Raw genomic sequence first — 22,047 nt, forward strand, 5'->3', positions numbered from 1 at the left:
AAAGACAAATACTGTATGATTGCACTTATATGAAGTATCTAGAGGAATCAAATTTATAGAGACAGAAAGTAGAATGATGGTTGCCAGGGGCTGAAGGAAGGGGGCAATTGAGAGTCGTTTGTTGGGTACAAAGTTTCAGATTTGCAAGATGGAAAAATTCTTGGGATTGGCTGCACAACAATGTGAATATAGTTAACATTACTGAACCATACACTTAGAAATGGTTAAGATGGTAAATTTATGTTAGGGTTTTTTTTTTTTTAAGATCTATGTGTACATTTGAGAGAGAGAGAGAAAGAGAGTACAGAGGGGCAGAGAGAGATGGAGAGAATCTCAAGCAAATCCCATGCTGAGTGTGGAGCCCCACGCAGGGCTCAATTTCTCGACCATGAGATCACGACCTGAGCGGAACCATGAGTTGGACACTTAACCGATTGTGCCACCCAGGCGCCCCTATGTTGTGTGTTTTTTACCACAGTTAAAATATGCCCTCTCTGAAGACTATGATATAAAAAGTCCGCCTGCTAACAATGTAGAGTGAAACAATCAGGATATGGAAATGTGTAACAAATACGACTGTTCACTATGTACACTCTGAGTCATCTAAAGTGCTGGAGCCCCTGGGTTTCAGCAGAGCATTTCTTTTTCCCGTTTCTCAGGTTTCATAGTGTGCTTCTTGTTGCTTTTATCCTTAAGCATGAATTTTTAACATGCAAAAATGAAATGACCAGAAGGAAATACAATTCTATCAGTTCATCATTCCTTGGCGCCCAGGGCAGGATGGCAGCCCACCTACAATGGGTTCTGTTCCTCAGTTTGTCTGGAAAGCCCCTGTGTACTTCTGAGCTTGTGTAGCTCAAGGTCGAATGGTGGTGGCAGGGAGAGGTCATTACTATGCAGTGGGAATGTTTCAGGTTTAGTTCTTCTTTGCCTCCCTCTCACTACCTTAGTCGACTCTAGGAAGCACTGAGCCTGGAGAACAAATTGTATTTTTACTAGGGCTTTTATAGTTCCATGTTAAGCTTAATAATTAAGTATACCGAAATAACAACACCCTGCAGTTATGTGGTTTTGCATGCTTTAAGATTTGAGGGCACTTTACGAAAGTTTATTTTCATTTATTTTTCTACCTTCCCCGGTAAGGGTGGGAATGAGTCATTTGTAAATGAGGACACTGAGGAGACTTGAGTTGCATTAGGGCTGCAAATCCTGAATTAGGACTGAGAACTTCTACATTTCTAGTCTGCTGCTCATTTCAATGAGTCTTATTGTCTCCTGGTGGTAAGAGTATTTTATAGTTTTTTGTTTTTTGTTTGAATCCATTTAATGATTTGGTCAAAGGAGATATCCTCAGTGTAGTTAACTCCTCCTTTCCTTTCTTTCTTTTTGTTTTATAGGCCGGCAATGTTTCGTGCGCCCTCAGCCTCTCCCGAGAGTTTCTCCTCTACAGTATGTAATGATAGAAGATGAATGAGCCACAGCGCTGATTTACTGGGAAATCCCTTCTGCTCCTGGCCCTTAATCCCTGCAAGGACAAGACAGCCATGTGTTTTTATTTCTCTAATTTTATAATCCAAGCCACATTTCTAATTTTGGATCAAATCTTTCTTAGCTATTGATCAGTGCATCAGGGGGAAGTTTTTTGGTCTGTGGGAAAATGCTAAGAAGGTATCAACCTGTCCCTTTGCTCTTCCACTCCCAGCCGGGGAAAAAGGCCAGGACCAGGGGAGGGGTGTGTGTGTGGCAAATGAGATCAGTGAGAGCTGTGCGTGCAAGGAGAGTGATTCTGTGGGATGACTGATTTTGGCTGTTTCCACAGAGATAGCAGCTCTTCCCTTTAAACCAGAGCTCACGTGGCTGACAAGCACCCTGCTCAGTTAGTGCGGGGTTCAGCTTCGACGCTCCTCCCGGGGCACGTCACCAGAGTTAAATGGGAGGGAGATTTCCTAGCTTAGCTCTCTGCTTGGATATTTTTAGTGAAAATTTTGGTGGAAGCTGGCTTCCCAGGTTTTCCTTTAATAAGATACTGAGATACTAAGGTAAGTAAATAATCACTATGATATTTTAATATAAAGTATTTCACAGAGGACTTCACAGTTGTATCGCTTTTTACTGAATCCATTTAGTAACATTATTCCAGTCTGATAATTGGGCAAGCAGTAGGATGTGGAAGTAGCCAAATGATCTGGAAACATGTGGGCAATTACTACAGGCAAAATGATAACCCAGCCCTTCTCTCTTTCTTTATGTTTGCTCTGTTAAAATCTCTACCTGTCCCAGAGAACCCAAACCATGCGCAGTTATAGGTGGAGTAGGACACAGCAAATTGGGATTACCAGCTCCATTTCTGGCTCTGCAGTATTTTCACTGGGGTTTTGGGCTCACTGCTTCTATTCTCCCAAACTTCATTTTGCCTCTTGTTACAAAAAGGATGGTAACTTCTGTCCCCTCTTTTGCCAGAGTGGTGGTGGTGGTGGTCGTGGTAGTTAAGAGGCACACTGAGCTCCTCAGAGAAAGATGCTTTGGGAGCATTAGAACAATCCAGCATGTCCTTCTGAGAGGCACTGAAACTCAGGACAGAGGCTAGCAGACCATGGGGAGCTGCTAGCCCAGGGGCATCTTACAGCCACAGGGGGCACCAACAGGTGGGCACAGATAAGACACAAGACAACCCGGGCTAGAACCAAAGTCTAGAACCCCTCCGTCTCATACTGCACTGTTCTGTATGTAGGCCAGTTAGGAATTTTGAAGGATCTTGTAGATTGGGGAATGGATTAGCTTTCACTGCTCCAGCGAAGAATAGGTTGGGTCTCTCTGCTATAGGCTTTGGCTCTCTGGACTTCTCTTTCATAGCATTTACGGGTTTCATTGTGAGTAGTTATTTAATGTAGCTTTTCTCCATTAGGCTCTAAACTCTGGGAGGTTAGCCTCTAGCACAGTATCCAGTACATGGTAGATGTTCCCTGAAGATGTATTGAATGGGTAAATGAAGGCAGGAAGGCAGGAAGGAAGGAAGGAAGGAAGGAAGAAGGAAGGAAGGAAAGAAGGAAGGAAGGAAAGAAGGCAGGAAGGAAAGAAGGCAGGAAGGAAGGAAGGAAAGAAGGAAGGAAGGGGTGAAGCTTCTTCCCGATACATGAAACTTACCATCACGGTATCCTAGAGCTGCCATCCTTATGATCCCTTGGTCTAACAGTGTTCAGTACCACTTTCCTTCCCAAAGTCCTTTGCACCCTCAGATCTACCGGGCCTAACTCAGTCTTTTTTAATACCAGGTACTCTTCTGGGAGTGAGGGCCTTACCATCCTCCTGTGCATGGACATGGCAGCTTTTCATGGTGTCCAGTGGCTGGTTGTGTGTGACCAGGAAGCTATAGGAAAACTTGAGAAAACAGAGACCATTGTTTGTTCATCTGTATTATTCCTTGCTCTGATTTCTTCCAGGCCCAGATAATAAGAGGATGGCCAGGAATGTGTTGAAATACGAAAAGCTTTTGGCAGAGAGCCCCAACCAGGTGGTAGCTGAGGCTGTTATCCAGAGGCCCAACGTACCCCACTTGCAGACCAGAGACACCTACGAGGGGTTATGTCAGACCCTGGGATCCCAGGTAGGATTCCTAAGGGAAAGAGAAAGGGGGAACAGGCGTAGCTAGAGAAAGAAAAGGTTGCATTGGAACGACGTGAGGGGAAAAGGCTGATGCGTTAGAAACATAAAGCTCATTTGGACAGCATCAGACTGATCACATTCTCCATCTCCCGCATGCCAGTTTTTTTATGTCGTAGTTCTCTACACTGGCTTCTGCTCCTAGACCCTTCATCTCTCATGCTGATTCTAGGCTTTTTTTCCAGCCTACTCACTACCAGATCCCTAGCCTCTACTGTTCATATGAGACAAATTCGAGCCCCTACCTGCAGCTCCAGCCCGTCCGGAAGGAGGTCATCCACCTGGAGCCCTATGTTGTTCTCTACCATGACTTTGTCAGTGACGTGGAGGCTCAGAAAATTAGAGGGCTTGCAGAACCGTGGGTGAGTGTCCCCAAAGCCTGCCAAAACTTCTCTTTGTGTCATCACATGCCTGGGGTTCAGGAATGTGAGAACAGGCAGCCTGAACAACTGTACACTTTATCAATCCAGGAATTCAAAATGCCAACCATTCCATGAAACGAATCAATGGTAAAAAAAAAAAAAAATCACAGTAGTCATTGCTTTTGGAGGGAGGGGACTGGCTGGGGAAGGGAACAAGGGCATTTGCTGGGGGGTTGAAAATGTGCTCTCAATATCTTGTTTTAGGGACGTGGAGTACACAGCTGTGTGCATTTGTGAAAATTCAGCAAATCATACACTTGAGATCTGTGCATATCATTATATGTAAATTTAACCTAAAAAAATCAAAAGGACCCCCTCCTCCCCAATGTCAGTCATTCCACATAATGGGTAGAATTTTTTTTTTAAAGAGTGAAATGATGGACCAGGAGTGATATCCTAGTGCAGATTTACAGGATTACCGAGTGGAAAGATTATCTAGTTTAGCTAGATTATTTTGTTAAGGAGGAAACAGGCCCAGAGAGGGGAAGGGACTTGATGAAGGGCAGGCGTGTAGCTGTAGCCAGACCTGGAACTCAGCGGTCCGTCGATGGCTGTTCTGTTCCTCTGCCTTCTCGTGGCAGCTAACGTAGGCTAGATTATGGTCAGTAACAAACAGCCCCCGAGTCTCAGACACAACAACAACAAAGGTTTGTTTCTTACTTACACCACGTGCCTGTCTTGGCTGGCTGCAGCTGGGGGGCAGAACTGTCTTCACTTGGAGACCCAGCCTGACAGAGCCACCTACGTCTGGGACACCTCCAGCCTCAGAGGAGACAGAAAAGACAGAGATGGCCAACTGCTAGCTGGCTCCTAAAGCTCCTGCTTCTGCCCCTGTTTCATCGGTTGAGGCAAAGCATGGGGCCACCACCGCAGTCAACAGGGAGAGTGTGTCTAATGCTTCTGCAGGGAGGGCTCCCCCAGCCGTGGCGCCGACCTTGATGTCAAGGGGGAGAGGACATTTAATCCTCGCCCTGGAAGGGTGGCAACTATTTAGAAAAATAACACAGACTACCTCATCGTTATAAGCATGCTGCCTCTTTGAATGGCTGTCTCAGAATTCCTTATGTCATCGTGCGTGCCCTCGATGGTGCCCTGTTCATCCAGGTGGTCGTTTGGCCCCCTGTCAACGGAACCGAGCCTGCTGTGCACCAGACGCTGCACCGGGGGTGGGACATTTGCAGAGATTTAGCGTTGGCCCTTTCCCTTTAGGAGCTCACAGCATAACGGGGGAAACGGGTATATACACTACACTGTGCAGGGCACCGTGCTACGGCGGCCTCCAAAAGTGAGCCTTCCTGTGAGGGAAAGGCAGATGGGTAAAGAGAGGACGGGAAAACAGAGGAGGCGTCCCTGCGGATGTGAAATTCATCAGAGTAACAAGGTGGCCAAGGGTATGGCAGGAAGACGGAACAATACGTGCAAGGACCCCACAGGCGGTGTGTTCAGAGAGTGGGGTGGAGCTTGCTGGCGCAAGCGTGCGAGGGATGGGCTAGGAGGTGATCCGAGATGAGGCCAGACGGTGAGATACCATCAGGAAGTGCCTAGGTATAGTGCTGGGGAGCTTGGGTTTGATCCCAGAGGCTGGGGGTGGGGTGGGGGTAGGGGGAGCTCTTGGACAGTTTAAACGGCAGATTGGCACGATCAGGCCTGTTGATTTTAAGGAAGATTCTGACTAGCAGACATGGATCGGAGGGATAAGAGTAGCAAGAGTCATCTCATCCAGGAGCCCCTCCAGTGAAGTCTGGAATCTTTGTGCAGTATTTGAGAGCATTAAGCTCCGCCGGTCAGTTGGAACAAAGTATCTTCAATAGCTTCGGCATCTCAGTGAGCCAGCGGCGGTATCTGGCCAGCAGGTGCTTCTTCCTTAGAACGACTGGGCTGGCGCCTGGGTGGCTCAGTTGGTTGGGCGACTGCCTTCGGCTCAGGTCATGATCCTGGAGCCCCCGGATCGAGTCCCGCATCGGGCTCCCTGCTCGGCAGGGAGTCTGCTTCTCTGTCTGACCCTCCCCCTTCTCATGTGCTCTCTCTCATTCTCTCTCTCTCAAATAAATAAATAAAAAATCTTAAAAAAAAAAAAAAAAGAACGACTGGACAGGCAGCCCTCCCAGCAGTCCGGCCTGGCCAGGTCGGCTGTTTGGCAGGCAAAGACTTCGCCACTCTCCCTCTTCCCAGAGGCTGATGTGGAGGCGCTGATCCCTGTCTGGTCTTCGGCTCTGCCGGGAATAAGCCTCGGCTTATAGGGTGGGTTGGCCGCATGGAAACTAAATTCAACCCAAGCCACTGAAGCCTCTCCTGAGCCTTGAATTTACTTCATCTGTGTCCCATCCCAAACACTGCTCTCTTGTCACTTGTCCTTCCATCCACATCCTACCCATTCGTGAAGACTCTGTGGAAGCCTCATGCCTCCCTTTGCCCACTAGCCCTGTCACTCTCCACTTTCGTGGGTACTTTCAGTAGGAACATCTTCTTCAGAGCACTTTTTGGGGCCACGTACAAGAACCTCTCTCTTTTTTGAACTCAAAGCTTTTGTCATCAGTTGTCTATATTTGATTTTTTTTTTCATTTATTCTGCCATTTTTGTGCTGTCTAGTATCACTAGTTGTTTCGGGGGTATCATCCTGTCTCCTCAACTAGACTATAATCTAGGAGGGCTCATAGGCCGTCCTTGAAATGCCTAGCCCTGCATTATGCCCATTGCAGCCAGACTACTTTTTAAAAGGTTGCAGCTGACCACGCCAAGCCCTTGCTTTAAACTCTTGAATGGGTCACTTGAATGTTATAAAGCTCCTTGGCCTGCTGCTGCTGACCCCTCCACAGCATGTGCCCCTTGCGCTCGACGCCCCAGCCACACTAAACAACTTGCATCGCCACGAACGGGCCACGCTCCCCCTAACCCCTGCGCACATACTCTTCTCTCTACGTCACTCTCCCCTTGGTCTCTTTTCACCTGTATGATTCCAGTTGTCATTTGGGTATCCTGGGAAGACTTCCTGTCCCTCATAAGGGACTAGATGCTCCTTTGTAATATTCTCTTAGTGCCCTGTACTTGTCCATTATGGCCCCATTGCATGACTTACGTCTGCTCCATATTCTGTATTTCCAATGCCTAGCGTGGTACTCAGCGCAGAGAACAACCAATAAATATTTGTCCCCAAAAGTGAATGACTTGCTGGTGTACAATAAATAATTGTTAAAGGAATTAAGTGCAAGGTGGCTCCTTAATGGGGACAGGGATAGAATGGAGATTCCCTAGGATTTTTCTTTAAACCACTGATGTTACCCTAGAAGAACATAAGGCAGCAACTCCTCTAAGAATCTCTCCTCTCTCCTACACAAGGAGCCCAGGGGAGGATGCTGGGTGAAGGACTAGACAGGCATTATCAGTCACCCACTGATGCCCTGCATCCTGATATCATAGAAGGATAGGCTGGAAGGAACGCCAAGAAGGCGTTGTTCACATACTGCATTTTATAGCTGAGGAAACGGGTTCAAGGAAACAAAGAGACTTTTCCAAAGTTGTCTTCCTGGTTTAGCAGCAGGAATAATAATATTACAGAAGCCTCCAAGAAGGGAAAGGGTGTGTGTCTTGTGCAGTTCATTGCTCTGCTCTGACTGCGTGTGAAGTGCCAGGGCTGGGTCATTAAGCACAGGACTCTGGTTCATTCATTCATTCATTTGTTCCTTTCACCAATATTGCGCACCTACTCCCTTCCAGGCCTTCTCTGGACTCTAGGGACACCGACAAAAGACTTGCCCTCATGGAGTTGACATTCTGATGACAGATGCAGAAGTAGACACATCCTTATGTAAATCTTTCTCTTTCTGTCCCTGGTACAGTGCTTTTGCAGTTAGAAACCACTTTATTTTAAAAGAATTTAAAATTCATATCTAGACATTCAGAACAAAATAGAAACATTTAGTTAAATTAGTGACATTGAACCTGTTTGGGATTTTTTTCCCCACATAATGAAGGCAGTTGCAGCAAAACAGATTTTGATTCTTTTTTTTTTTTTTTAAAGATTTTATTTATTTATTTGACAGAGAGAGAGACAGTGAGAGAAGGAACACAAGCAGGGGGAGTGGGAGAGGGAGAAGCAGGCCTCCCGCGGAGCAGGGAGCCCGAAGTGGGTCTTGATCCCAGGACCCTGGGACCATGACCTGAGCCCAAGGCAGCCACTTAACCGACTGAGCCACCCAGGCGCCCCCAGATTTTGATTCTTAATAAGAAAGGGCTTTGTCGGAATTGTTCAGGCGAGCAGGCTACCTCTGAGGGTGGAGAGTTTCCTCGTTGGAGGTGTTCATTTAATATGACAAACACTAAGTGCTTACCGTAGGCCAGGCCCTGTGCCACGAGGATACAAAGCTGAGTGAGAAACAGCCCCTGTTCTGACAGAACTCACAGTCTCAGATGCAAAAGGGATTCAAATATCACTTTATTTCAGTTCAGCAAGCTTTTTTTGAGTGCTTACTGTCTACCAGACATGCCGCTAAAGGTTATTTTCAGCTCAGATTTTTTGGTCACTTATTATCTTTTGTTTTTGAGATCGATAGCTATCACTAAATTCGTAGCATGTGCAAAATACTTGGAATTAGGGAGGAACTGGCGATTGTTAGGTTTACTTTGAAGAGGGGGGCATGTCTATGGAAATGGCCGAGTCCTTCCCTTCACATCGTCCTTGATGCCCACTTTCTCTTACGTCCTCCACATCAGCTACAGAGGTCCGTGGTGGCATCAGGGGAGAAGCAGTTGCCGGTGGAGTACCGAATCAGCAAAAGGTAAGAGGCGTCCTTCCTTGGCAGGGACTCTGGTCATACTTGCTGCCTGCCCTTGGGCCTGTGGCACAGCTGACTGAAGGTCAGCAACAGCCATCCAGAGATGCTGCTAGAGAATCCATAGTTCATGTTTCTACCTGTACATGCTTGTTGAGAGGGAGAAATTTCCACTCCTCTCACCCAAGGCCCTTTCACAGGTTGTTATAGGGTCTGAGGACTTAACTAGGAGGCCCTTAGGAAAAGACTTAACAAAGCTTTTAGGCCAGGAACCAGAAATTAGGTGTGGAGATGTTCTCCTAGCCAGGATTGCTTTTCCGGAGAATTCAGTTCTGTTCCCATTTGGAATTTGACTTTATAAAGTTCCATTCCTGCCTCCTGACTCATATTCGAAGCATGACGTGCCAACATTCAGGCAAGAAGGGTGGCCAGAATCTCTGGACCTGGCTTTTAGAGAGGCAGATTCAGCTGTGAAAGCCCAGCTTTATCCTCTCCCCTCAACTCCTGCCCCCACCCCCTTGCAGTCCTTGATTTGTATTGTAAAGACAGGATTTATGATGAGTAAGAGAATGAGTCCCCATCAGAGCCATGGGAGGCAGTGACAACAGCATCTCTGGGGAGAGGCCAGACCTCAGGCTGAGTGGATAGTTTTGTTGTCTGGGAAGTGAGGTGAATAATGAAAGCTTTGATTCAGAATCATTTGGCTTAACCTTAACTTCTTTGGTCTGGTACATTTAGGGACCTTTCATACTAGTAGTTATTCTCTAAACTTTGGAAGGTCCATATGGCCTCACTTTATTGCTTTTCTAACCTTTCTGACATTGTGGTGTCAAAGAGAAAAATCTGACCTTCTACTTAGATTCATTGCTTTTAAGGGAGTAGGTGGTATTCGCTTTACTTTTCAGGTGAAGAAGCTGACACCCTCGCTGCCTCCTCTTCTTTCCCTACCATCACTCTGTATGCCTTTGAATTTTGGTTCTGTCCTCACAACTTCACTGGAACTGATCCTTCAAAGGTCATCAGTGGACTCCTGGTCACCAAATCACTTTCCTGTCCATGAACCTTCACTGACTATCTACCACCCACAAAGACCAGTTTTATGACCATGGTGTCCTCAGCTTTTTACAACAGGTCCTGAACATACTTTTCCAGCCTTGTCTCCCATTACTTCTTTCATAGACCAAATGCTCCTACACTTACACAGACTGTATATTGTTATAACTCCATGTCTGTGTTTATACTGTTTCTTCAGCCAGCCAGCCTGCCTTCCTTCCTTCCTTCCTTCCTTCCTTCCTTCTGGCAGTTGATATAACTCATTCATTCACAGACATAGTCATTTCTGGCATCAGATCATTGATGCTACAACCTGTGGTGTGTTTTAGTGCCTGGCTGAAGGACACTGTCGATCCCCTGCTGGTGACCCTTGACCATCGCATTGGTGCCCTCACAGGCCTTGATGTCCAGCCTCCCTACGCAGAGTATCTCCAGGTGGTGAATTATGGAATTGGCGGTCACTATGAGCCTCACTTTGACCATGCTACGGTAACTATAGGGTCAATGATCAACCTCCTGTGGTAGGGAACCAGGGTATTATTTATTTCTCTAAGGCAGAGCCCTTATAATGTTCTCAGGGAATACCAAGTGAAATCTTAGAACAAAGGCTCTTGTTCCAGGAAGGTCTGAAAACCTTGGTTTCAAGTTGATTGCCGCTGCTGACTCATTTCCTTTTGGGCCACCATCCCCCCTTTCCAAAATTTGCTAGTGGGAAGAAGAATGTGGCCTGTCATGGAGTCTTCTATCTCACTTCACCCAGGGACTTCCCAGTGAAGATTGTCCTTCTTCCAGTTACTTTCCTTTTCTCATGATCTCAATTGCCCATCTTTGCTGATGTGTACTCAGTAAATAATTTTTGAGGATTTGAAGATCTCCCCAAAATTGATCTGTAGATTCAACCCAAACTTTATCAAAATTATAGGATGCTTATTTTTATAGAAATTAATAAGCTGATCCTAAAATGTATATGGAAATACAAAGGACCCAGGACAGCCAAAATTTTGAAAAAGAACCAAGTTGGAGGCCACACACTACTTGATTTCAAAATGTAATACAGAGCTACAGTAATCAAGGCCATGTGGAACAGATATAGGATAGACACATAGGTCAGTGGAACAGAACAAAGTCCAGATAAACTCACACATTTATGGTCAATTGATTTTTCACAAAGGTGCCAAGGAAATTCAATGAGGAAAAGATACCCTTTCCAACAAATGGTGCTGGGACAACTGGATATCTACTTGCAAAATAACAACAACAACAACAACTTTAGACCCTTACCTCATACCATATACAAAAATTAACAAAGCACAATCCATAAAAGAAAAATAAAAATGATAAATTGGCCCTCATCAAAATTAAAATCATTTGCTTTTCAAAAACACCATTAGGAAATGAAAAGACAAGCCATTAACTAGGAGAAAACATTTACAAATTCTGTATCTGACAAAGGACTTGTATCCAAAATATATAAATAACTTATAATTCAATAATAAGATAATTCAGGGGCACCTGGGTGGCTCAGTCGGTTAAGCGTCTGACTTTGGCTCAGGTCATGATCTCAGAGTCCTGAGATTGAGCCCTGCTTTGTCGGGTTCCGTGCTCAGCAGGGAATCTGCTTCTCCCTCTCACTCTGCCCCTACCCCCATGCTCTCTCTCTGTCTCTCTCTCAAATAAGTAAATAAATAAATAAAATCTTTAAAAAAAATAAGACAATTCAATTTTTTCTTTTATCTATCTATCTATCTATCTATCTATCTAAGTAGGCCCTATGACCAGTGTGGGACTTAAACTCCCAAACCTGAAATTAAGAGTTGCGTGCTTTATCTACTGAGCCAGCCAGGCATCCCATAACTCAATTTTTTAAAAATGGGCTTATTTGAATTAATATTTTGAATAATGAAATAAGATAAATGAATGGCTAATAAGCCCATGAAAACATACTCAATGTCATTAGGGAACTAGAAATTAAAACCACAATGAGACAGCACCATATTTCTATTACGGTGGCTAAAATTAAAAAAGACAGATCATATCAAGTGTTGATGGAGATGTGGAGGAACTCGAACTTTCATACATTGCTGATGGGAATGTAAAATGGTACAGCCACTTTTGAAAACATGGAAAACAATTTGGCGTTTTCTTTTTTTAAAAGATTTTATTTATTTGACAGAGAGAGATAAGGCGAGAGGAAGAACACAAGCAGGGGGAGTGGGAGAGGGAGAAGCAGGCTTCCCCGCGGAGCAGGGAGCCTGATGCGGGGCTCGATCCCAGGACCCTGGGACCACGACCTGAGCAGAAGGCAGGCGCTTAAAAACTGAGCCACCCAGGCGCCCCTGGCGGTTTTTTTTTTTTTTAAGATTTTATTTATTTGACAGATAGAGGCCATGAGTAGGATGGAGGGGCAGAAGAAGAGGGAGAAGCAGACTCCCTGCTCAGCAGGGAGCCCGACAAAGCAGGGCTCAATCCCAGGACCCAGGATCATGACCTGAGCTGAAGGCAGACGCTTAACTGACTGAGCCACCCAGGTGCCCTAGTTTGTCAGTTTCTTAAAAAGTTAAACATACACCTACATATGATGCAGCCATTTCACTACTAAGTATTTTACCCAAGAGGAAAGGAAACTATGTCCATACAAACATGTGTACAAGAATGTTTATAACAGATTTATTGGTAATAGCTAAGAATTATAAACAACCCATTCAGGTGAATGGATAAACAAAATTTTCTATATCTACAGAATGGAATACTACTCAGCAATAAAAAGGAATGAACTAACTACTGATAAATCCAATAGAGATGAATCATAAAAACTCTATACTAAGTGAAAGAAGCCAAACAAAAAAAGACTACGTATTTTATGATTCTGTTTATATGAAATTTCTAGAAAAGGCGAGACTATAGAGACAGCACATCAGTGGTTACCCGAGGTTGAGGGTAGGATAGGGACTGACTGACATGAGGCAACTTTTTAAGCTGAGGCAAGTGTTCTAAAATTGAATTGTGGGAGTGCTGCACAACTATTAAAATTTACTAAAGCTCACTGAAAAACACCCTTACAGTGGGTGAATTTAGGATATGTAAATTGTATCTCAGTCAAACTGTACTATGACAACAGTGTGTCTCAAGCAAATAATTGGGAACTTCAGTCTGATGACTTGGTGTTCCTATAGAATGATTATCTGTAATAGTGTATCTACTAATTTCTTTATTTCACTGAACCTGAAGTTAACCTCATATAGTACTTTCACTACTGACAAGCAATTCTGTTTGATTAGTACAGTTGACCCTTGAACAACATGGGCCAACCCCTTGCACAGCCAAGAATTTGTATATAACTTTTGACTCCCCAAAACTTAAATACTCATAGCCTATTGTTGACTAGAAGCCATACCAATCACATAAAAATGTGTTGATTAGCACATTTTGTATGTTATATGTTTATATACTGTAATCTTACAATAAAGTAAGCTAGATAAAAGAAAATGTTAAGAAAATCGTAAGGAGAACACATTTACAATACTCATTGAAAAAAAACCTGCATACAAGTGGACCTACACAGTTTAAACCCATATTGTTCAAGGATCAACTGTATACAATTCACTTAAATGAGTATCTAATAAATTAGCAAAAGAAAAAAACTTAAGTGAGTACCTGCCAGCAAGGGTGTGGCTCAAGGCTATATCCCAACTGTGACATCCCCATTTTTCTCCTTGTATTATGTGGGAATCCTGTCAGTCTGGTGCCATCTGCATAAAATAATGATATGTTCTATTTTTGTCTCAGTCACCAACTAGCCCACTGTACAGAATGAAGTCTGGGAACCGAGTGGCAACATTTATGATCTATGTGAGTCTTGCTTTGGATGGACCAGGGCTTCTTATTTAATGACTGCTTCTCTTTTATGGTTTTCAAAGCAGTATCAGATACTGATTTTATCTGATACAGCACAAAAATCTCTGAGACTTTTGTGACTTTCAGACAGCATTTTTAATAGGCACTATCGGAGATAAAGAAACAGAAGTCAGAGTTCCTGCCCTCAAAGAGCTTACAGTGCATAGACTTAAATATGACCTTGTCATAGGCAGTGATTAGGATGGGAAGTAGGGTTACACTGAAGGTTACATTGAAGGCCAGGAGATCCTAGGACCTAACCAACACAGGAAGGGGATGTGACAGTCTCTCTCTGAGGTCACACAGACTAGTTGGTGTTGGAAAGCATGGATCCACAGATGAGGTTGTGGAGCCATGAGGGGAAAGAGGGAAGAGGAAGGAGACAGCTAAGATTACAGGAGGGAAGAACAGAGATGTCTACTAAGAAATTCAGTAAGTGTTGCTGTCTTACATGTAGTGAAAATTCTCTTTCCAATGTCCCCATAAAATCTGCGGGATACCCCCTTAACAAATAAACTGGCCTCCTCTCCTAATTTCTGACCTGATCCTAGGAATTGAACCTAGTCGCTATTATCTCACCTACCCCCTTCCCTGCAGATCATGTAGGTTTACTTCATTCTCTGTGGACCAGTCATAATTTCAATCATCTGTCACTTAAATTATAAGAGGTGTATGACTGTTAACTGAAGGGATAAACATGTTAATAGAAGGGTTCTACGTAACACCCAAAGATGAAGTCCTGGTTTCAGGCTTATTAGAATAGCACACCCCCACCCTAGCATTCCCTCTTTTCTCAGTGCTGTGTCTTCTCCACAGTGCAGCCAAAAAAGGACAACCAGAGGCCACACTTTATGGTCTGTAGTACTGGTGATTCCATTGTAGTTCTTCCTGTGACTGGGTTTTATACTTGCCGCAGAACCAGAAGGCTGCCACTTGCAGTGGTGTCTGGCCTCTAGTGGTCATTCTGAGTGTTCTGATCAGGCATTGGAGGGATGTCAGCTCTCCAGGCAGGGGGCATGTCTTATATCAGCAGCTGGTTGTATCTCCGGCTGATGACTCCAGATGGCATGGGAAGTCACAGGTAGTGAGGAATATTGGTATCAAGCGAAGAATAGGACATCTAGGGGCCAATATCTCTCTGTTCTTTACCTCCCTAGTAGCTCCTACCGCTTTGTTCCCTGGTTCCTGAGGCCCAGTTCCTATGGTAAGGGTAGCATGGATGCAAGAGCCCTGCACTTGTAAATGGCAAAATGCAAATGTGTGTATGTGGGGGGGGGTGAGTATACACATGTGTGCGTGCACATTTGAGTATAAGCATTTGTGACAGTGGAATGGAATGCACTTAGAGTTAGTTGGCCTAGTTCCAGTTCTGCCACTTAATATGTGGCCTCAGCACAAATCACATCAATTCTTTGAGCTTGTTTTCTTGTCCTGCACCTCCTCATAGGGTTGTCATGAGGATCTGATGAGATAATGTAAGGGGACGTCACTCTGTAAAGTTTTATCCAGTAGGTTTCTATCATTGCATCCCACAAGGAGGTATATGACCCCTTAAAGGGGCATTGGCATCGTGGGACCTAGGACATGCTAGGTTATCCCAATTCTTTCATCTTCAGATTGAGGTAGGTAAAGACCATTACAAGCATTTCTAATGACAGACATTAAGGTTTGTGGAGAATCTAAGCGTAATATTGTAGGGAGAAAATAACCTATAAGATGTGCAGAGGACTGAGCTAAAATCAAGTTACTAATTTTTTGTTCAAACTGGAGATAAGATCAGTCCCAGTATAAAAACAGTGGAAGGTTTACTTCCACTCCACTGATCTCACAATCCTGCTCAGAAGCTTCACAGAACACAGGTCAGATTCTCTTTTCAATTTGATGTCATTCCTTCCCGCCATACTGCAAAACCGTAGGTAAAGGAATGCAGGAAAGTGCAGGTTCCCCCTGAGTATCTTGCTTACACCCATAGTTGCTGACAACAGGGGTTAGAATGGAATCATCCCATTTAGTTACTTGAACACAAGGAGCAAATTGTTGCTCTCATCGACCTTCCCAAGGGGCTACACGGGGAGCCATGAAATGCTAAAAGTCACCACTGTCACTACCATGTTCTGAATCCCCATGTTAGTTCAGTTTCCTCTAACAAGTGCCAACGTCCTAACTGCTAACAGGTGAATGTGGTGGGATCCACAAACGTTCTGCGAGACAGGGTGAGGTCAGACTGGCTCTGTCATGTTGCGCTGCTGGTGAGAAAATAACTTAGCAGTACATACCAAAAGTACTCAATGTATGCATACACTCTTGACTCAGTAATACTAATGGCCCAGACTCTTTCTTATGAGAAGAGTGTAAAATGAAAAAAAAAAAAAAAAGATTTTACTCACTAAGAGTTGCTTAGAATAGCAAACATTTGGAAATAACCTGAATGTTCAAGGGTATAGCATAAAAATTGTGAGCAGGGACTCGGTAGTTAGCAGTGGCTCAGTTCAAATTGGGCTCAGTCACCGAAGAGTGATGTGACCTTTTGTTAAGTACTTAATCTCTCTGAGACTCAGTTTCCTCATCTGTAAAATGTGAATTATAACAATATCAATTCTAACTTACAGGACTGTTGTGAGGAATAAGTGAGATAATATATCTGTAAGGACTTGTATAACGTCTAGCATGTAGTCAGTGCTGAATAAATGCCTGTTATTAGTATGTAAATTACAACCGTGCTTTTTTTTCTCGATGATATGATGAGTAATACAAGTATTTTCCTGTATTTTTAATTTTTTTATATATTTCTTTGACAATCAGAAAAAGATCTTCATATTAAGAGAAGACATCTACAATTCTAGAATATACCAGTGGTGAAACTCCTTAGCTGAGGTTACTTAGCGTGGGATGAGTGGTCTGGGAAACATGCCAAAGCTGCAATCAGTGGTTCCTACAATGCCCAACTTGGAAAACTAATTGTAATATAAAAGTGCTCTGTAAGCCACAGTCATGATCCATTAGTGGGCTGTGAAATTAATTTAGTGGATGTGGTCAGCATTTCAGAAATCTGAACTAGAATAGAACAAAATAAAATGGAAAATAACAAAGGGTATCTCATGTAGTAAGAATGTTTTGTGAAACATTCTTGTGTCTTGGGTTGTGATTTAAACTAGATTTCTTCCTGACGGTCTCAAACTTCAAATCGACTTACTGTAGCCCTCAATAAGGATGTTAGCTGGAGGGATGAAGAAAGCGGGGGAGTTCCTAAAGGCTGTCCTCTTATGGCCCTGCAGGCAAACACTGATGCCAGGGAGTAGGCTCCCTTAATTCCTAAATTGGGTGATAATCTTTCAATAAGTATTTCTCCCAGAGCTGAAATTGGGGAACCTGGGAAGGATTCTCTGCACAAATGACATCAGATGTCAAGTAGGACAGAGTTGGACAGTCAGGGGCTATTTCACTGCTGACTCTTTGGCATTGTAGCTGAGCTCCGTGGAAGCTGGAGGAGCCACTGCTTTCATCTATGCCAACTTTAGCGTGCCTGTGGTCAAGGTGAGTGGGGGTCTGGTCCCAGCACATGGTGGTAATAAGAGTGCAGAACTAACATCTGAGCTTCCGTGCTGTCTGTGCTTGCAAGCTTATTCCTGGGAGGAGGGATAAAAAGATATTTTCCCCTGATTCTCAAAATCAAAGATAATTCCTCAATTTAGATGACCACATGTTACTTGTGCATCTATTTTCAAATTTAATGACTATTTATATTACAAGTAGATGATTACCTGTCTGCCTTCTCTATTATGATAGAACTCCTCAAAGGTAAGAACTCTCTTTTAGTGACCCTTGGGTCCTCTAGAGCAACTGGTCCCCTCAGGCATTCATTCAGTAAACACCGAGGGCTGAAAGCACTGAGGTACCGAGGAAAACTCATAGTCCTTGTCCTCCAGGAGCTTGCAGAGAAGTTAACAAGCAGTAACAACTATTGCAATAAGAGCTATGAGATCACGTGAGGCACAGAGGAGGGCCGTGTGATAGAGGTTTCATTTCCCCCCAGTTGCAGACCCATCAAGCTCCCTCAAAGCCCTTACCTAACTCAGGAATGAAATGAAGATAGAGAAATGATATCGTGCCTATAAAACACTTAGCACAGTGCCAAGCACATCGTAAGCATTGCCTAAGTAAAGGCCGGGATCTAGGAGTCCTCAGGGGATTGGTGTCTCTTCTAGACTTGGGAATGCAGACGCTGTCAATGCCTCCTGGAAAGCTCTTCATTACCTAGGGCTTTGACAGCTTCTAATGGCCAAGGTTAAACTAAGTCTGTAGGAATTGTATAGGGGAAAAAAGATGTCCATAGGGAAAAAAGGACATACAGGATTTGTCAAAACACCTGGGTTTGAGTCTTGACTTTGCTCCTTCTTAGTTGCATTACTTAAAGCCCCAAAGCCTCAACTTCATTGCTGGTAAAGTGGGGAGTATGATAAAGCCTGCTTCCTGGGGGTATTATTAGTAAGTGCCTGAGGAAGGGTAAGCATCTGAATTAGGTTCTTAATTGTATAAGGAATATTTTGTTCCACTTTGTGGTTTTTGCTGAGGGCCTCTCCTCTGGGATCCAATGACATCATGTGTTCACCTTTCTCCTAGCACTTGCCACGCTGTCCTGTTCTATTTTTATGTCTGTCTCTCCTATAAGACTGTGGGCTCCTGAGAGCAGAACTGGGTATGATTTGTCTCTGCATCCTTAGGGCCTGGAGCGGAGCAGGCCCTCAATAAATGATGCATTCGTGAATGAATGAATGGGTGAATGGCAACTTATGCCATCTTGTGCCATGTTATGCATGCCTTGCCCCCAATCTGCATGGACAGTTTTCTCGTTTAATGATATGCATGCATTTGTCCTTAGTCATAGTCTTGTCCTTCCATAGGACTGAAATTCTGGGCTGACCCTCTCTGGGGTGGGCCCTTTTGTTTTCAGAATGCAGCACTGTTTTGGTGGAATCTGCGTAGGAGTGGTGAAGGGGATGGTGACACACTTCATGCGGGCTGTCCTGTCCTGGTGGGAGATAAGTGGGGTAAGGCCTGCCTTTCTAGGCATGAGAATGGGGTGAGGGATTCAGAGTAAAGTCAAATAGGGGGTGGCTGGAAAATAGCATAGCCCTGTCATTCCAAAAGCTTCATTACAGTGCCACTTAATATTGAGATGATCAGATTGTGGATTAGTTGCCCCCAAAGATTGGGAAGCCTTAAAGGGCAAAGATTCTCTCACAGAGCAGGTGTCAGTGAAAGTTTATTTTTATTTTTTTTAAAGATTTTTAAAATTTATTTATTTGAAAGAGAGAATGACAGAGAGAGCATGAGAGGGGGAAGGGTCAGAGGGAGAAACCGACTCCCTGCTGAGCAGGGAGCCCGATGCGGGACTCGATCCTGGGACTCCAGGATCATGACCTGAGCCGAAGGCAGTCGCTTAACCAACTGAGCCACCCAGGCGCCCTCAGTGAAAGTTTATTGACCTGACCAGATAGGCCTTGATTCCTGAGCACAGCTGAGGAGGAAAATGGTTCTAAGCTCCAGCCCTCTGACCCAAGGAGAGAACCATCAAGCCACTATGTGTCCCATTTAGTGCCTCCCCGTGTGGAGATGGTCAAACAAGGAAGAGCTAAATAAATAAGCAGCAGATGATTTATGTCATATATGTGTCCAAAAGCACTTAGTTCTGAAGACAGAAAAAGTCGACGAGAGACTCTCATGCTGAGATGGACATTGCCAAGACAAGCCACCGCTTTTTTCTCATTGCACCAGGGGGAGGGTGGACTTTTAGGTGCTACATCAATGAAGCGTGAGTGACCTTAGTACCCAAGGTTTGAAAATTAGTCTATAGTAGACAGAACCTGTCAGAGACTTTTTATAGGGGACAGTGTCCTCTTTGCTATTTATCTTTGCTAGAAGCAGTATCTTGTAGTCTGTTGCAGGGCTGGGACTAGGGTGAGGCAAGTGAGTTGCCCAGAGTGCAGAATGTAAGTGGCCCTTGCGTGACCCTGTGAGTGAGCATTGCTGCTGTCTGATCGGTTGAGCCTGTTCTCTTCTTCCCCATTCTCTCCCAGTGGCCAACAAGTGGATACATGAGTATGGACAGGAGTTCCGCAGACCCTGCAGCTCAAGCCCTAAAGACTAAAATGTTGGCAGAGAGAAGCTGGTGGAGTCCTGTGACTTTCCAGAGAAGCCAGAAGCCAAAGGCCAGGCTAGGAGAGGAGAAAGGAGAGCTACCTTCTGGAAGAGGGCCTTGTCTGCATTGCTTGTTCCTTGCAAAAGGAAGTGGTCTGTACCAGGGAACACCTGAGAATTCTCAAACCATCAGTCAGAGTAGAATGGATGGGCAATACAAAGAAGGGGGCAAGAGGGCCAGAGGGAGAAGTTTCTGGGGCTCAGACACTCTATGATGGAAACAGGATATATCAATAGTCCCTGGGGTTTGGTCAGTGGGGTTTTTGCCACTCTGAGCCTTGACCACAGGGGCCCAGAAGTGGCAATGAGGATACCTACAGGAGGGGGCTAGCCTAACTCCCATGGCTTTTTGCCCTTCTCCCCACTGACTTCTGAAGACTGAGCAGGGACTGTCTCCGTAACAGGAGTGTACCTCATAGGATTTTTTTTTCAAGCAGAATGAAACTTTTCTTCTTTTTTTATATGATGATTTTTTAATACAGCCATTAAAAATGTTTACAAATCATTTTTCACAACGAAGAATATTCTTACATTGAATTAAAAAATATACATAAATTGCATTTATGCTATAATCTCAACTTGGCTCACCTCCCACCATTCCCCTCTCATTTTATTCCAGACACATGACATTCTTTTTGTTCCTAAAACCACTATGCTCATCGTCATCAGCATCGTTCCCACCTTCAGGTCTTTGCATTTGCTGCTCCCTCAAATTGCCCCCATGGCCAAGTGCCTCTCATCATCCCACTCTGGGCTCAATGTCACTTCAGACCTTTCTTCCCTGACCATCTGACCCGCCAGCCGTTTTCTTTCATGTTAACTGATTTTATTTTCTTCGTAACACGTTTCTCAAATTGAAATTAGTCATTTGTGGTCAGTTGTCTTCCCTGCAGGGCGAGTGCTTTAAGGATCTCACTATGCTTTGTCCATGCTTCTGTAATAGCCCCCATTGCACTGAATTTCACTATTTGTTTATTTGCCTGGCTGCTTGCACTAAACTCTGCACTCCTTCTTCCTCTTGGTATCCCCAGAAGAAGGTCTGGTTCAAATAAGTAGGCATTCAGCAAATATTTTTGGATAAATGAATAAAAGGCATCTTTTGAGCTGTGCTTTGGAGGACTGGTAGAATTTTTATAGGTGGAGTCTAATGAGGAGAAGCATTTCCCGGCAGAAGGCCTAGCATGAGCTAAGGCTGTATTGATAAGTGACTGTAATGTTTGAGCACTTATGCAGAGCACATTCCAGGCAACTTGGCTCGGTTTCTCAACAAGGGTGGGAGTGTGTGTCTCACACACAAAGAAGGCACACAGTTAAAGGACTGGGTGGTTGGATGCTGTGTTGTCTCTGCCCTGTCCCGGCACCACGCACCTTAGGATTTCTGCTTCCCAGAGCTTGTGACCCTTAAGGAAAGGGTTCTGATGTGATAGCCAGCTTCCTCCAGGGCCTCAGTGAACACCTGGTCACACCTTCAGTATTTCTGCTGAGTGTGCCAAGAGTCTGGAAATCTTCTCACTAAATTACTAAATTTTGTCAGGCAAGGAAGGGAATTTTACTTCTACCCTTCTGTATTCTTAGCTGAGGCCTCTGTAATAAAAGACAGATTAACAAGAGAAAAACAGAATTTTATGAACATGTGTATGTCATGTATACATGGGAGACACTGAGGGAAAAATGACTAACTCCCCTAGGTGGCTTAGAATTCAGGACTAAACATCATCTTAATAGGGAAAGAGGAGGAGGAGATGTAGGACTCTTAGGGGAGATTTTTTTTTTTTTAATCTTTTTTTTTAAAGATTTTATTTATTTATTTGACAGAGAAAGACACAGCAAGAGAGGGAACACAAACGGGGAGTGGGAGAGGGAGAAGCAGACTCCCTGCCGAGCAGGGAGCCCGATGCGGGACTTGATCCCGGGACTCCAGGATCATGACCTGAGCCGAAGGCAGTTGCTTAACCAACTGAGCCACCCTGGCGCCCTCTTAGGGGAGATTTTTGGGAAAGATGAAGGGGCCCTTAGAAAAACAGATGAGAGGTATGATAGTTTGTGACAA

The 22,047-nt window shown here is 44.3% G+C and overlaps 1 protein-coding gene across 7 annotated transcripts in view; it reads left to right on the plus strand.

Annotated features, from left to right (window-relative positions):
* P4HA3 (prolyl 4-hydroxylase subunit alpha 3) overlaps positions 1 to 20,557 on the plus strand; it is a 39,351-nt gene extending 18,794 nt beyond the window's left edge. For 3 of the 7 annotated variants that reach the window (XM_064576937.1, XM_064576939.1, XM_064576941.1), the window contains 6 exons: positions 1,398 to 1,449; positions 3,441 to 3,604; positions 3,846 to 4,022; positions 8,794 to 8,858; positions 10,235 to 10,394; positions 19,877 to 20,557. In XM_064576937.1, coding sequence (XP_064433007.1) covers positions 1,398 to 1,449; positions 3,441 to 3,604; positions 3,846 to 4,022; positions 8,794 to 8,858; positions 10,235 to 10,394; positions 19,877 to 20,212 — 954 coding nt within the window. In that variant the 3' untranslated portion in view covers positions 20,213 to 20,557. Of the gene's footprint in view, positions 1 to 1,397; positions 1,450 to 3,440; positions 3,605 to 3,845; positions 4,023 to 8,793; positions 8,859 to 10,234; positions 10,395 to 11,076; positions 11,991 to 13,691; positions 13,755 to 17,264; positions 17,334 to 18,750; positions 18,848 to 19,876 lie in introns of those variants that run through there. The other 4 variants (XM_045894430.3, XM_045894427.3, XM_064576938.1 and 1 more) reach the window with 4 other exon arrangements.
* The last annotated feature ends 1,490 nt before the right edge of the window (positions 20,558 to 22,047 follow it).

Source organism: Mirounga angustirostris, unplaced genomic scaffold, assembly GCF_029215605.1.
Source record: "Mirounga angustirostris isolate CCGP_5_RB_7025 unplaced genomic scaffold, mMirAng1.0.hap1 SCAF_13, whole genome shotgun sequence".
Classification (NCBI taxonomy): domain Eukaryota; kingdom Metazoa; phylum Chordata; class Mammalia; order Carnivora; family Phocidae; genus Mirounga; species Mirounga angustirostris.